This window comes from Elgaria multicarinata, chromosome 10 (genome assembly GCF_023053635.1).
Source record: "Elgaria multicarinata webbii isolate HBS135686 ecotype San Diego chromosome 10, rElgMul1.1.pri, whole genome shotgun sequence".
Lineage (NCBI taxonomy): Eukaryota > Metazoa > Chordata > Lepidosauria > Squamata > Anguidae > Elgaria > Elgaria multicarinata.
Window position 1 is genome coordinate 3,092,893 of NC_086180.1, and position 16,017 is coordinate 3,108,909.

At 50.3% G+C, this 16,017-nt stretch overlaps 2 protein-coding genes across 3 annotated transcripts in view; both read left to right on the top strand.

The window, feature by feature from the left end:
• Positions 1-8,947: 8,947 nt before the first annotated feature.
• The window catches only part of AP5S1 (adaptor related protein complex 5 subunit sigma 1), a 63,868-nt gene continuing 56,798 nt past the window's right edge, over positions 8,948-16,017 (top strand). The window contains exon 1 of the mRNA XM_063135994.1: positions 8,948-8,958. The gene's annotated coding sequence lies outside the window, so the exon portion shown is untranslated. The remainder of the gene's footprint in view (positions 8,959-16,017) is intronic.
• Positions 13,078-16,017, top strand: part of CDC25B (cell division cycle 25B) — a 35,952-nt gene continuing 33,012 nt past the window's right edge. For both annotated transcript variants that reach the window (XR_010025918.1, XM_063135991.1), the window contains exon 1: positions 13,078-13,263. Coding sequence is in view for 1 of the 2 variants with exons in the window: in XM_063135991.1 (XP_062992061.1) it covers positions 13,088-13,263 (176 nt within the window). In the remaining variant the exon portion in view is untranslated. The remainder of the gene's footprint in view (positions 13,264-16,017) is intronic.

Sequence of the window (16,017 nt, forward strand, 5' to 3'; positions counted from 1 at the left end):
AGAGTGTTGTCCAGCTGCACCTTGAATGACTCTAGTGTGGGAGAGCCCACAACCTCCCTAGGGAACTGATTCCATTGTCGTACTGCTCTAACAGTCAGGAAGTTTTTCCTGATGTCCAGCTGGAGTCTGGCTTCCTTTAACTTGGGCCCGTTATTCCGTGTCCTGCAGTCTGGGAGGATCGAGAAGAGATCCTGGCCCTCCTCTGTGTGACAACCCTTCAAGTATTTGGAAAGTGCTATCTTGTCTCCCCTCAATCTTCTCTTTTCCAGGCTAAACATGCCCAGTTCTTTCAGTCTCTCCTCATAGGGCTTTGTTTCTAGACCCCTGATCATCCTGGTTGCCCTCCTCTGAACACGCTCCAGCTTGTCTGTGTCCTTCTTGAATTGTGGAGCCCAGAACTGGAAGCAATACTCTAGATGAGGCCTAACCAGGGCCGAATAGAGAGGAACCAGGACCTCACGTGATTTGGAAGCTATACTTCTATTAATGCAAAATGCCCAAAATAGCATTTGCCTTTCTTGCAGCCATATCGCACTGTTGGCTCATATTCAGCTTGCGATCTACAATGTTCTGTGTTTTAGAATTTTAAATTTTGTATACTTGTTTTTATCTCAATTTTAGAATTTCTGTAAACTGCCCAGAGATCTCTTGGGAATGGCAAAATGCCTTGGCTGAATGTGACCCCTGCTCTCCTCCTGTAATCTGGCTAGCAGGAGGATAAAAGGGACCAGCTGCTCCAAAACTCATGTCAATTTGTATTTATTTTTCCACTGATTGTCCAGAGGTGTGACGCGTTAGAGTTGCATCCCCTGGCATGACGAATCCATGATTAGATCATCCTTTGGTTGGAAGACCTGGCTGCTAGGTGATCTGGCTGGAGCCAGTACTTCCCTTTGGTTAAGGTTAACGGGTGATAAACGGTGTTCCTGACATCTTTTTCTATGGGGGATTGCTTATAATCACTCCCCACACACCCGTTTTAAAGAGACTGCTAAAGCCCTTGAGACCTGATGGCAAACAGACAATTGAAATTCCAGATTCAGTTGGGAGATTCCCATTTCCCACCCTTCCCTTGCCAAGGTTAATTTGCACCGTGGTGGAGTCAATCTCGAAACGTTTACATATTTAAGCAATGGGATATCCCGTGTTCTTTCACAATGCAAGTTAATTCTGTGGGCCCGGAGTTATGTTCTAGAAATCTTACCAAGCAAACTTAACTGTTTCCCACCTAGCTTTGGGTTTTTTTAAACACACACACACACACACACACACACACACACACACACACTCACAAAGTTTTTTTTTTATTCACTGCGATGGCATATCTAGATTAAAACAAATGAACACAATATCATCTGCTTTCTACTCAGATTGAAGCCTGCACTGTAGACATATAAATGGGGGTTGTTTCTTATTTTAGACTGCGATCAGGAAATGCAGATATGTTTAGTAGTAGGAAGCTTTTTCTGAGGAAGGAGGAAAGAGGCAGAAAGCAGGAATTTCCTGAGTTTTTGGGAGCCCCACAAAAGCTACACTGAAATGTCACCTTTAACCTTTAACCAGACTCAGCGGTGATCACTCATCAAATGTCTGTGCTATGGAGGAAACTAGTTTCAGATACTGACTTTTTAAAGGGTTTCAGTATGGATTCTTTGGTTTTGTTAAACCGTTTCACCCACCATTTATACTTTACACACACACACTCCACACACAAATTAATGTTTAATGAGAGATCCAAGATACAAGAACAGGAGTTCTTTTCTCCACTTAGATGCTGAAATGCACCGACTAAATTTATCATTCAGTTTATCAATTCCAGCAATTAATCACTCCATTCATTACGGAAGCTAATTTCCCTGCCTGGGTCCAGATAACTCTGGGAGCAACCAAAGGGTTTTGTGCGACTTAAGCCATGGCCATGCTGATTACCATCATGAAAGGAATTTAAAATAAATAAAACTAGAGCTCAAATTTTAACCTCTGCCCCATGACTTGAGATACAACTTGCTTCACGGAAAAATCTCCATGATTATTTTCTCTTGTTCCTTACTTATTAAAAGCTCTGTTGGAAATCCAATTAAAATATGCAAAACATGCTTTTCTAGCATGCTTCCTTTTCTCCATGTGGCAAACTTTTTATTTCTTTTGTTAGTAAAGTTTCCCCCCCCTCCCCCCTCGCACGGCCCCATGCAGCCTCTTCCCTTCCACAAATCATTTTGGGCTACTTAACTGTATTTTTCTTCTTATGCTTAACTGTTGTAATAGAAAAACTCCCATCATTATTATCATTATTTTATTTTATGATACTTTGTCATTGTGACCTTGCAGTTTGTTATAGTTTTCTTTTGCCTCTATCAAGAACTAAAACCCTTCAGTTGAAAACAGACATAAACACAAGCACCGGATCATTCCCGCTCACCCCCCAATTTTACACAGGAGGGCTTTTGTTCATTTGGCTCTGCAGAAAAAAGCCAAACTTCCAACTCTAAAATAGTATTCACATAGCCTTGGTTTCTAACAATCACTCCCAGGATCATAATACTGCAATTCAAAATAATTGTGGGCTAACTTATTAACTATGGGCGTTACTAGACGAGGCTCTAGCGCGCGTTACCTTCCGCAGTCACGTCGAGGCTTCCAGATGACGTTCACGAGGATCCGCCGTCATCCCGCGGTGAAGCCTCTTTCTCCCGACTTTAAAAAAGTGAGTTTTAGGGCGCCTTTTCCTGCTGTCCCGCGGTAATTCGGAGTATGTGTGGGAGGATGTGAGGTCACTGCGGTCGGCACTGGTCAGGAAAAGGCGTGCTAAGGGGGAGTGGTCAGCGGCTTCGGTCAAGCCGCCTCCGCCATTTGCGCGCAGTCCGCCAGCTGGGGCAGCGCGGCAGAGCGGCTTTTTTTTTTTATTTCCCCAGTGACAGTTTGCGCAGGACCGGAGGACCGGAAAAGTGGCTGGTGACTCCTTGCGGTGGGCAGCTACCGTGGCCGCATAATGGCGGTGCTGTACGCTGCCTGTTAGTGTGGGTACCAGGCTGGCAGAGGGCAGAGCTGTTTGTGGGCTGCTGCCATGGCTACGGCCAGATGTGGGTTGGCTCCTTGGGATGGGGCACAGGGCACAGAGGCGGTCATTGCCGCCGACACCTCAGAGGCATGATGGGAGATGTAGGCACAGAGTGGCCATGCAGACGATTGACCTCGGGTCATATGACACCCGCCACGACCCCCATCAGGAAGTGAGCGCATCAATGTTGACCCTCAACAGCACCAGCAGCACTTCAGCTGGCACTGGCACTGCCGCCGCTGCCGCCGCCAGGGCCGGCGGCGGCATCGCTGACGGCTGCGCAAGTTTGCGGTCTTTCGGACGTGCGCAAACCGTGCAGCGAGCGAAAAAAAAAGCCGCGGCAATCAGGCCGGTGTGGCTGCGCAACCGTTCTCGCGGCGGCAGCAGCACAACCGGCGCAAACTTCCGCCACAAATTGAAGGCAGGTGTGGAGCATGAGGCGTCACGGCTGAACGGGAAAAGCCGCTTTCACCGCTCCTCAACGACGGAACACCCGGTAGGTCTAGCAACGCCCTATGATGACCCTATGAAAAGGAGGACAGGGCTCCCGTATGTTTAACAGTTGCATAGAAAAGGGGATTTCAGCAGGTGTCATTTGTATACATGGGGAACCTGGTGAAATTCCCTCTTCATCACAGCATTTAAAGGTGCAGGAGCTATACTAGAGTGACCAGATTTAAAAGAGGACAGGGCTCCTGCAGCTTTAACTGTGGTGATGAAGAAGAAATTTCACCAGGTTCTCCATATATAAAAATGACACCTGCTGAAATTTCCTTTTCTATGCAACTGTTCAAGATACAGGAGCCCGGTCCTCCTTTTCATAGGGTCACCCTATATTAACGGCAGGTTTTGTTTTTATTTATGGACGTTCAGAGACATCTGAGTTAATCAGAAGCACCTGTGGGATTAGATGGATGCTTGGTTCAAATTAGGGCTGTGCAGGGACCCCCTATCCGCCTCGGAGGCTGATTTGGAGCTCCCGAAGCAGCCCTGATCCGCCTCGGGGGTTCCCAATCTGCTTCAGCGCCAAAGCAGCTTTCACCCAGAAAACTGTCCCCACTTACCTGGTGCCTCTGCCGTCTGCTGCCATGGATGGCGGAGGCACCAGGTAAGCCCCCCTTCACCCTACCCCCTTAACTGGGTCCGCCACCACTGTTGGTTTGCGTCCGTTGGCTTCTACTCGAGGACGCAAGCCAGCGGTGGCGGCAACGGATGCAGGGAAGGGGGGCTTACCTGCTGCCTCCGTCGCCGCCGCCATCTTTCTTCTGGCAGCTTCCGGTGCCGCCGGAAATGCAAAGAAGTAGGCTGTGCGATAACTTAATATCAGCGGCCTACTCCCTGTCATTTCCGCCGGCGGCACCGGAAGCCGCCAGAAGAAAGATGGCAGCAGGTAAGGAGACTGGCGGTGAGGTGGTGGCTCCGAAGCGCCAAGGCGGGCCCAAGCTTCGGAGTCAATTGGCTTCGGCTTCAGAGATCGCCTCAGCCTTCGCCCGAACCGCTTCCGATCTGGTTTGGAAGGGTCCAAACCACCTCAATCCACTTCAGATTCAGAGCTCGGATCCGAGGCGGTGCACAGCCCTAGTTCAAATCATCATGTCAGTTCTTAAATAGATAGAAATCTCCCATTTGGGCATGATGTTAATTGAGAAATGAACCCTGTCTATGGTATTAAAGACAGCATGTGATTCTTAAGCAGCGGCTACGGAAGCTAACAAGTCTCTGAAGGTATGGGCCTTAGCAGCTAAGAACTGCGGTGAACTCTCAGGTGCCCTAGCTGTCAGTGGGCCTGTTCAGAAGCCTTAACCCTGCTGGTTAAGGCTTTGGGTTAAACAACAGGGCTTAAGGTGTCTTTTGCGACACGTATTGCTAGACCCTGCTCACTCACTAACCCCAGTTGGACCGTCTGCAGCAGGGTTAGCGGCTCTAACCATGGCTTGAAGTGTTGTGTGTGTGACAGCATGGCTTGTGGGTAGTGCTAACCACAGAGAGCCACAGTTTCACTAACTACAGAGCCGGAAGTGTCATCTGAACAGGCCCCCTATTGACTAGGGACAGCCTGTGTTTTCTGGTCCCAATCCTTGATAAAACCCTGCCCCCATTTTTTTGCCTTTTGGGGATGCCGTGTGATTTTTTTTGTTAAAAGTGAATGGTTAGGTTGGTTGTCCCTCAGTATTCAGCTCCCTCTCCTATCTAGAAAACAGAAATTAATTCTCTGACACACCCACACAGCGTATGCCTGCATCTTCTCTTGTCTCTGTATATTAAGTATTAAACTGTAACACATAACCTGCTACTTAGCACTGTAGTAAGGCTTATTTTTGAGCTGTTGATAAGATTGTGGGGACTGCCTTGGCTTTTATTACAGGCTGCTGCAAAATAAATGAGCACTTACCTGGAGCTGATAGCATGATCATATGTTCATGAAATGCTAAAGGGTATGGAGTCCGTGGTATGATGTAGCATAGATCTGGGACTCACTTAAACCTCGGCCTATGACAATGGGACTTCGGTTTAGTTTATTTTTTACCACATATTACAACTACTATTATTATTGTCATCATCATCATCATCATCATCATCATCATCAATATTTCTATACCACTTCTCATTTATAGATATCCTTAAGTGGTTTAGAACAATACAATAAATACATGATAATGCAATAATAAAATTGTTCAAAACTACTCAGGACTGGGGGAAAGCGAAAGGCACAGATATGCCTAAAGCACGCTAAGATTGCTGCTTGACATGCCACAGGGGAGGGATTATTCTATAACCCGTGTGTGTGTGTGTACATGACAGCACTCTTCAAATACTTGTTGTGCAAGAACTGGGCTTGTTTGGCCTGGAGAAGAGAGGGTTGAGGGGAGACATGATAGCACTCTTCAAATACTTAAAAAGTTTTTATTTTATTTATTTATTTATTTATTTATTTATTACATTTCTATAACGCCCAATATCCGAAGCTCTCTTGGCTATTGTCACACAGAGGAGGGCCAGGATCTCTTCTCGATCCTCCCAGAGTGCAGGACACGGAATAACGGGCTCAAGTTAAAGGAAGCCAGATTCCGGCTGGACATCAGGAAAAACTTCCTGACTGTCAGAGCGGTACGACAATGGAATCAGTGACCTAGGGAGGATCTATACTATTGCTTTTAAAGCGCTTTAAAGCACTTTGAAAACGTTTTGAAACCTGTATATGCAGTGTGTCCTGGGCCCCAACAGTTGTCAAAACTATTATAAAGCGATTTAAAGCAGTAGTGTAGATCCCCCCCTAGGGAGGTTGTGGGCTCTCCCGCACTAGAGGCCTTCAAGAGGCAGCTGGACAACCATCTGTCAGGGATGCTTTAGGGTGGATTCCGACATTGAGCAGGGGGCTGGACTCGATGGCCTTGTGGGCCCCTTCCAACTCTGCTATTCTATGATTCTATTATTCTATTCTCATTTTCTCTTTCTGCCTGTTTTTCTCCTTATCTCTCCCTTTCTGACTCTCTCCTGTTCTCTTTATTTTCTTCCCTCTCCGTCTTTGCCCTTTTTTCCTTAATTGTTTAAAATTGATATTTCAATAAACATAGCAAATGTGAAACCTGAGCACAACGTTTCCAATTATGACTGCACACGGTCTAAACATCTCCATCCTTCTTTCAAAGCAAGGCTGGTCCATCTGTTGTCCTTGGACCCATAGCATATTTTCAAAAGCTCTTTGCAAGGGATCAGTTCAGATCCCTGGCCCTACCCAGGTAGCCCGCTGGGCAGGGAGGGGGTTATATAGGGTGACCCTATAAAAAGGAGGACAGGGCTCCTGTATCTTTTAACAGTTGTATTGAAAAGGGAATTTCAGCAGGTGTCATTTGTATATATGGAGAACCTGGTGAAATCCCCTCTTCATCACAACAGTTAAAGCTGCCCTCTTTTAAAGCTGGTCACTCAAGTATAGCTCCTGCAGCTTTAACTGTGGTGATGAAGAGGGAATTTCACCAGGTTCTCCATATATACAAATGACACCTTCTGAAATACCCTCTTCTATGCAACTGTTAAACATACAGGAGCCCTGTCCTCCTTTTCATATGGTCACCCTAGGGTTATGCAACCCCTGCCGGATTTACCCCTAAGGCAATGCAGCCCTACACAGAAAAAAAAAAGTGCAATGTAAAATGTGCAAACATGAAAACTAGGACAAGGGTGCTCTAAGGTGGTGCGATCCACTACAGGTTGAGTGACGAGTTTGTGGTTGTGTCCAGCCAATTTATTTATTTACAATATTTATTGAATATTGAATAAGGTGCCTTATTTAGCATCAGACCCTTGGACCCTCTAGCCCAGTATTATAGAACAATGGCTCTCCAGGCAGGATTCTTCTCTGACCCTACCCAGCAGGTGATCTATTGCTTCTCTTGAATTTTGAATTTTTTTGAACTTAAAGAGGCTCCAAAAAAGTAGCCTCACCCCTACCCACACACACATCCCATAAAAGCAGCAGAATGCTATATTCCCTCAACGAGCTGTTTGAAATTCCACCTTGAATGCAGCACCTGAGGGCACTCGCCACAGCTCAATTAAACCAGCTCAATTGCATTTCACAGCTGTTTTCATTTTGAAGCTGAAAAGCACCAAATCTGGGTATACCTTCGGAAGGAAGAGCCGGGTGGAGCTCAAGTGCTAAACAATGTAAGATGGCTTTCAAAGGGTGTGTGTGGATAAATTCCTAAAGGAGGAGAAGGCTCTCCATGGCTACTAGCCCTGATGGTTGTGTGCTATCTCCAGTATTTGAGGCAATAAGCCTGTGTGCCCCAGTTGCTGGGGAACATGGGTGGGAGGGTGCTGTTGCACCATGTCCTGCCTTGTCGGTCCCTGGCCGATGGCTGGTTGGCCCTGTGTGAACAGAGCGCTGGACTAGACAGACTCTTGGGCCATAGCTAGACTTAAGGTTTATCCCTGGATCGTCCAGGGGTCAAACCTGTTCATCTAGGTGACACACAGGGGATCCACTGCTCAGGCAGGGGCGGACCCTGGATGATCCCAGGATAAACCTTAGGTCTAGCTGTGGCCTTGGTCTGATCCAGCATCAGGGCTCCTCTTACGTTCTTAAGATATTTCAAAATGCAAAGAAGGAAAGACAATGACAGCGTAGTCTCTTTTTTTGTTAGCATGGTTCAACTCTTTTTCTTTAGGAAGTCTTGCTCGCTTGATTTTTTTAAGGCCCAGGGCTTCCAGTTGCTGGATTTTCTATCAAAACTGTATGGGGGGGGGGGGGGGGAAATGGTCTGCCTTAGGGAGTTTGCGACTCTGGTCCCAGTATATTGGAACTGCTCTTTGCACCCTTGTAAGCCACTTATTGGTTGCCATGTGATTAGATAATCCATCTGGCCCTTTAGGTACTAGGCAGCTGGTTGGAATGTAGTCCCAGTTGCCTGTCTTTGTACTGGGGCATTGGCTGTGGAGCTAGTAGGCCCGGGTGCAACGCAACCCAAGTTGCTGTCCCTGAGGGCACCGTTTTTTTAATGGACTCAGCAGTAGGGGTGTGCACGGATCCCCCGCTCCGCCCCGCGGGCCAATCCGCTCTGCGCCGCTCCACCCACACTCCGCTCCTCTTCGCCGCGGAACTCCGGCTCTGAATCGGAGCTCTGCAGTGGAGGGGAGTGGCGCCAGGTAAGACCGGGAGAGGAGGGCAGGAGGTTTACCGGGCCCTGCCGCCATCGCTGCCCGTGTGGCGACAGCGGCAGAGCCCGGTAAGGGACCAAGGGGGAGGGGGGCCTTACCTGCCTCCGTCTGCGGTCCGTCTGCGTCTTCAATTGAGCCCGCAGTTCAACCAGGAAGTCTGGGCCGCTCAATTGAAGACGCCAACGGACCGCGGATGGTGGCAGGTAAGGGAGAGGAGGGCGGGGGGGGGGCAGGGCCCGGTAAACCCCACTTACCTTTCCAGCGGAGCTCCGGATCAAGGCGAAGGATCCGCCTTCCACCTCGATCCGCCGGCCCCCCAATCCTCTTCGCCTCTGCCTTAAGGGCAGGCGAAGCCCCCCGCTCCGCTTCTAATTCGCTGGTCCGATTAGAAGCGGAGCACATCCCTACTCAGCAGTGAAAGCCTCATGTGATACAAGAGGTGCTCAGTACTACAAAGGATTGTCAGGGTGGGTGGGTGTTTCAGGGGAGAATGCAGTTTTGGCTGATAGCACATGTCTTGAGCAGCATAATTCTGGGCCCAGGCCTGCCTGAGATTGATTCAGAGTCCGCTTCTGCTGCCTTGCCTTGGTTTCCCATTTATAAGCTGGGCGCAACTCCGGCTTTGCAAGAAGCAAAATGTAAGCCCTAAATTAAAAACGGTCCCCAGGCCTCCACTGAGATCTAGCTTGACCTGCCAAAGGTTGGCTCTCAGGTGTACCCCACCTTGCGTTAAAAGGTTTCAACACAGTTGTGGGGGGGAGGGGCAGACCTATTGGGTGTACTTCTGGATTCAGCCCTGAGCCTGGATGCCCAGGTTTCGGCGGTGGCCAGGAGTGCATTTGCACAGTTAAAGCTAGTGTACCAGCTGCGCCCGTTCCTAGAGATGTCGGACCTGGCCACGGAGACACATGCCTTAGTTACATTCCGTTTGGATTACTGTAACACGCTCTACGTGGGGCTGCCTTTGAAGAGTGTTCAGAAACTCCAGCTGGTTCAAAGAGCTGCAGCCAGATTGTTGACCGGGGCTGGTTACAGGGAGCAGACAACTCCCCTGTTAAAACAGCTCCACTGGCTTCCAGCCTGTTTCCGGGCACAATTCAAAGTGCTGGTTATGACCTATAAAGCTCTATATGGTTCAGGTCCAGTTATTCGAAAGACCGTATCCTCCCTTATGAGCCTGCCCGTGCTTTGAGATCTTCTGGAGAGGCCCTTCTTTCAGTCCCACCATCTTCACACGGGAGAGGGCCTTCTTGGTGGCTGCTCCGGTGCTTTGGAACTCTCTTCCCGGGGAAGCTAGTCTGGCTCCCTCCTTGATGGGCTTTCGGAAGCAGGCTAAAACTTGTTTGTTCCGGCAGGCCTTTGGAGAATAATCTGGCCCTCCATCTATGTTAATGTCTTATTATTTTGTTGTGTATTTTAAATGTTTATGTTTTAATATTGTAATTTTTTTTAGAAAATTGTACATTTCTTTTCCTAAATTTAAAATGTATGTGTTTTAAATTTTGTATTGGGCAAAAGGCAGGATACAAATAAATATAATAACAATAATATTCCTGGCCACAGACACATTGGGCTTTCCAGAGGCAGGAAGTCCCCATCCCAACATGCTGCCTCATGATTTCTTCCAGTTCAAGTCAGGGAATTTCCTGAGGCTGAACATTTTTCTAGTTAATAATGATGGGGAAAAGCCACTGGGAAGGTCTCCAGCACAGAAGTGAAGGGCAGCTCTCATGCAGCCTCCAGCCATTGCTGTGGGAACTTTTATTTCTTTATTTCTTACATTTTTATACCGCCCTATAGCCAAAGCGCTCTGGGCGGGTCACAAAAATTAAAACCATGAAGAACGTAATAAAACAACCAACAATATAAAAACACAAATACAAAATACAGTATAAAAAGCACAACCAGGATAAAACCACGCAGCAGAAGTTGATATAAGATTAAAATACAGAAGTAAAACAGTAAAATTTAAATGTAAGTTAAAATCAGTTGTTAAAATATTGAGAAAATAAAAAGGTTTTCAGCTGGCGACGAAAGGAGTACAGTGTAGGCCCCAGGCGGACCTCTCTGCAGAGCTCCTTCCACAGCCGGGGTGCCACAGCAGAGAAGGCCCTCCTCCTGGTTGCCACCTGCCTCACTTCCTTTGGCAGGGGCTCACGGAGAAAGACCCCTGTGGATGATCTTAAGGTACATACGGGAGGAGGCGTTCCTTCAGATAGCCTGGCCCCAAGCCGTTTAGGGCTTTGAACGTTAGTACCAGCACTTTGAATCGGGCCCGGACCTGGACTGGCAGCCAATGAAGCTGGAAAAGGACTGGCGTGATGTGGTCTCGTCGGCCAGTCCCTGTTAGTAACCGTGCTGCCCTGTTTTGTACCAGCTGAAGTTTCCGGACCGTTTTCAAAGGCAGCCCCACGTATAACGCATTGCAGTAATCCAAAGAGACTTTCTAGTGGATTGGGCCCAACATTTGCTATACCAAGCACTTTCAAGAGTGGCACAGCTCTTTAATGCTTCTAAAACAATAGCACTTGGACTCATGAGGAACACAGGCTGTTTGGATAAGCCCATATGGATTATCTTCCTCCCACATCAATATGACGCCTGAGGGTGTTCAAAGCGCTCCCCATCCATTCAGCAACGGGTCTGGTGGCACCCTTAGGCTAACCGGCTTCCACGGCCTGCATGCTCACTTCTTCTGACTCAGTGAACTGTGCTCCAGTCTGCAAATCTTGCATCATTGTAAAATTCATTGCTTGGGGCTGCACTCGTTGTGATAAATGATTACAAAATTTAAAATGAATTTTTAAAAGTCAGCCTTAAAGATGGTGCTGCCAGCCTTTTTTGTGTGTTTCTGCTCAGCAACCCACCTCCATTATTGCAGCAACCTCTACAGCAGGAGGTGGGCAACTTGTGTCCTATAATTCCTATCACTGATGGTGAGGGATCATGGGACTTGTAGGCCAAAACATCTGGAGGGCCACAAGTGTCCCACTGGTGCAAAAATCCTGTCAGGCAGCCTTCCCCAATCTGATGCCACCCCACCTAGATGTGTTGGACTACAACTCCCATCAGCTACAACAGACTGCCTGAGTCCGACACATCTGGAGGGCGCCTGGTTGGAGAAGCCTGCTGTCAGGTCCGTGTAAGGTGCAAGAAACATGGCAAGACCACATCACGCCAGTCCTTTTCCAGCTTCATTGGTGCTGGTATTAACATTTAACGCCCTAAACGGCTTGGGGCCAGGCTATCTGAAGGAACGCCTCCTCCCATATGTACCTGCCCAGACCTTAAGATCATCTACAGGGGCCCTTCTCCGTGAGCCCCTGCCAAAGAAAGTGAGGCAGGTGGCTACCAGGAGGAGCAGGGCCTTCTCTGCTGTGGCACCCCAGCTGTGGAATGAGCTCCCTAAGGAGGTTCACTTGGCACCCACATTAAATGCTTTTAGATGCCAGGCGAAGACCTTTTTATTCTCCCAGCATTTTAACAGTCTATAAATAAATTTTAACTCGGCGTTTTAAATTTGTAACTTTGCATCGCTGCTGTTTTTATCTGGTTTGAGCTTTTATATTACGGTTTTATACTGTTTGTTTTATACTTTGGATGGTTTTAATTTTTGTGTACCGCCCCGAGAGCTCCGGCTATTGGGCGGTATAGAAATGCAATAAATAAATAGAGGAGCTGAATGAAAGAGCAACAATCAGAAGAAATATTATTTCAGCCCGGCTAAAAATAACTGTCCTGCGTGGTGTGTGTGTGGTTTATTTTGTGTGTTTTTTGGCCTTTCCACTCCCTTAGACTCACATCCTTCTCTTTTGTCTTGTCTTTCTTTTTTTTGGGGGGGGGCATGTGTTGTTGCAAATTTCTCCTCCTGCCCCCCTCCCTGTGCTCCCCGGTATTTCCTGCCCATCGGATCTGGGTTTGCCATTGGCTGCGCCTCTTGGCTCTGTTATTTTTCGAATATCAATGTAGGGCCGGATCTCGCGCGGAGGCGAAGCCGCGTCGCCCGGCGGGGAGGAGCCGAGCCGAGCCGGCCTGCCCTCCCGGGCTACAAAATCCTGCCCCGCGCATCCCTGCCTTCCTCGCCCTGCCTCTCTCTCTCTCTCTGTCTCTGTCTCTCCTCGGTTCCCGATCCATTCCCCACCTCCAAAGCTCCGCGCCCCGAGCGCCCCTCCGTCTCCAAGGCTTGTCCTCGCCGGGCGCGCCCCGCTCTCCTTCGCCTCCAGCCCGCCCCGCCAGCCCAGCTCGTGGATGCTGCGGGAGGACCCCCGCGCTCGGCGTCTCCGCAGCTGCCCCCTCGGTGCGCCCCCGGGAGCTGTTCCCCGCCCGGACATCTGGCTTTAGACCCCCCCGCCCTCCGCCTCGCCCCCGATGGAGACCGAGGGGCTCCTCCGCGCCGACGCGCCCAGCCCGCATCGCCAAGCCAGGAGGCCGCGGAGGAAAGCGCCCGGGCTGCCTTGCAGCCTCCCCGCCGAAGCCGCAGCCGGCGTGATGTCGCCCGTCACCCATTTAGCCCTGAATATGGACAAGCTGGCTGGCCTGGGAAGGTAAAGGACACGGGGGCAGCGACGCGGGGCTCTCTCGGGTGCGGGTTTGAGAGGTTCGCACGCCCTGCGTGGGTGGGTGGCGTGCATTGTGCGTAAAAGCAGCTGGAGCGGGCTTCAAGCAACTCCTGCGCAATCGCGGCGGGGGGGGGGCATTAAAATTCTGCCCCGCATCTGTGCCTTCAGAAGTGACCTTGGAAAAGGAACCGCGGCTTGGGTCGTGAGAACCCGTTTCTAGAGGGGTGGGCGGCACACGTGCGTGTTTGCAAGGTTTCAACTTCGGCAAAGAAAGAGCGCAGCTTTCCCTCCCCCGCTAGCCTGGCCCATGGTTGGGGTTGCAGCCCAACGCATCTGGGGGGTGGGTGCGTGGGGAGGGGGTGGGTTGGAAGTCCGTCGAGGCGTCTCTCCGGCTCGGCGGTCGCGGGGCCGCGTGGGGCCTGCGCGGGTTGGAGCCGAACAAAGGCACGGCGGGCCGTCCTCTCCCGGGAGCAGGAATGCGGGCGGGCTGTCAGGCGCTGCTGGGGGAAGGGCAGGATGACCATGTGGAGGTAGGCGGCCCGCTCCGGAGCGAGGGCGCCGCTGCGTTTACACCGGCGGTGCGAGGAGGCAGCTGCTTCCCCCCTTGCGGCACGCGTGGGGGCATCTGTGCCACGCGCAGCGCGCCCCACCACCCCCGTTTCTGTGCGGGTTGACTTGGGAGTAAGGCCCGCTGCGTTTCCCCCCAGGAACGTAGGTGCTAGGCTGCAACTGCCATCTTCCCCAGCCAGCGTGGCCACTGGCCAGCCTTTCCCGCCCTGGTGGCCTATGGCTGCATGGGACTACAACTCCCATCTTCCCCAGCCAGCGTGGCCACTGGCCAGCCTTTCCCGCCCTGGTGGCCTATGGCTGCATGGGACTACAACTCCCATCTTTCCCAGCCAGCGTGGCCACTGGCCAGCCTTCCCCGCCCTGGTGGCCTATGGCTGCATGGGACTACAACTCCCATCTTTCCCTGCCATGCTGGCTGGACCGACTGGGAGATGAAGCTCCAAACATCTGGAGGGCGTCAGCTTGGGGGGGAAGGCAGATGGCTGGCTCCTTTATTGCATGTTATTCGCCTGCCGTCCATTCCTGCAGGCAATGTACACCCCCCCATTAGATTTATAGCAGGTAGGCTAGGATGAGCTAGAGTGAGGGGCCCAGGTCCCCTGCTACTAGGCCAACACACTGTAACCACTACACCACACTGCCTGCAGGATGGCGCTGCCAAAACCCTCGAAATCCAGCACTAAACGGGCATCTGTGAGAACGTCTTATTACTCCATTACGTGAGCAACCTGGTGTTAATTAAGTCATTAAATCTCGCCACCCACCCACCCTGCAATTAAAGTTTTTCCCTTCGGCCTAAGCAGGCCGTGACATTTTTAGGAAGGAGGTGGCCTTGGGTGTCCTGATCATGGCCCCCTGGCTCAGCAGTGTGTGTGCATGGCTGAAATAGGATAAAGGCTGCTGGTGCTACACAGAAGCAAGTCCTGTCTGATATGCTTTATTTTATATATGCTTTAGGGTGGATTCCTGCATTGAGCAGGGGGTTGGACTTGATGGCCTTGTAGGTCCCTTCCAACTCTGCTATTCTATGATACTAAAGTGGGCTTGCTGCTGAGTAAGCATGCATGGGATTGGGACCAAGGGTCTTGGCCATCCAGGCCCCTGGGCAGCCACTGAGGGCCTGAGGCCTCTACAGGGGAAGGGTGTCCCCTCCTCCTCCTCCTCTTTTCTCCTTAGTGCAAGTAAGGAATTTTCGCCCGCTTTCATTCAGGAATCGCGAGGGAAGACCGCGGCCCCAGGCATGCGTCTTTGGGACCAAGGCTCATCGGGCCTGCAGACTCATCCTTTGTGCATTTACTCAGAAACGAGAGATGAAAATAAAGCGGAGATTGAATCGGGGGCTCCGTTTTCATTCAAAATCTAGAGTGAGGTGAAGCCACCCATGTAACTCTTTCCACTTAAACACGGTGGGTGGGAGAAGCAGGGGGAGATAAACCTGCTTGGCTCCTTTTAATCGGTGCCCTCTGAGCCTGCCACAAGTGGTCTTCTGACCATCTTCTAGGTTTCTCTCTTCTTTCTGTCCTCCTCCCCCCCTCTGTTCTCGCCTCTTCCTCTTCCGTCCCGTTTCAAATCTCTTGGGTGAGGCCTGCTTTGGGGCTGCCTTTCTCAGCGGACTATTTTTCTACACAATATCACTTCTGTGCAAGGAGAAGAGGCAGCCGGGGGAGAACGGGGGGGGGGGGGGGCGTCCGTTTTCTTTTCGCCGTGTGTGCAGCAAAACAAACACGTCTGCATTTATTGCAGGTGGTGGTGGTGGTGGTGGTGGGCACGCTGGTTTTTTCTCTTCCTAGGCAGAAGCGAGGTTTCGTACGAAAAACGGACACTTGTGTGAAATGACGGCTGTGTATGCTATAATTACAGTGTGCCAGTAAGCTCTTCGAATACCAAAAAGCGGCTTGTATTGGGTTGTTATTTATTTATTTTTTTGCAACTGTCTGCAGCCGTAGCCTTGAGAAGGCTTTAATCCTGAATTTCTCTGCGTCCTAGTCCAGGGATAGGGGACACGTGGCCTTCCAGACGGCGGACTGCAATTCCCATCGTCCCTCACTATTGACAATGCTGGCTGGGGTTGTTGGGAGTTGCAGTCCAACAGCATCCCCACCCCAGTGGTGGGTATTCCTGTGGCTTAGCGAAATGTCCTCGCTTGTAAGCTGCCTGCCTCTCCGTCTT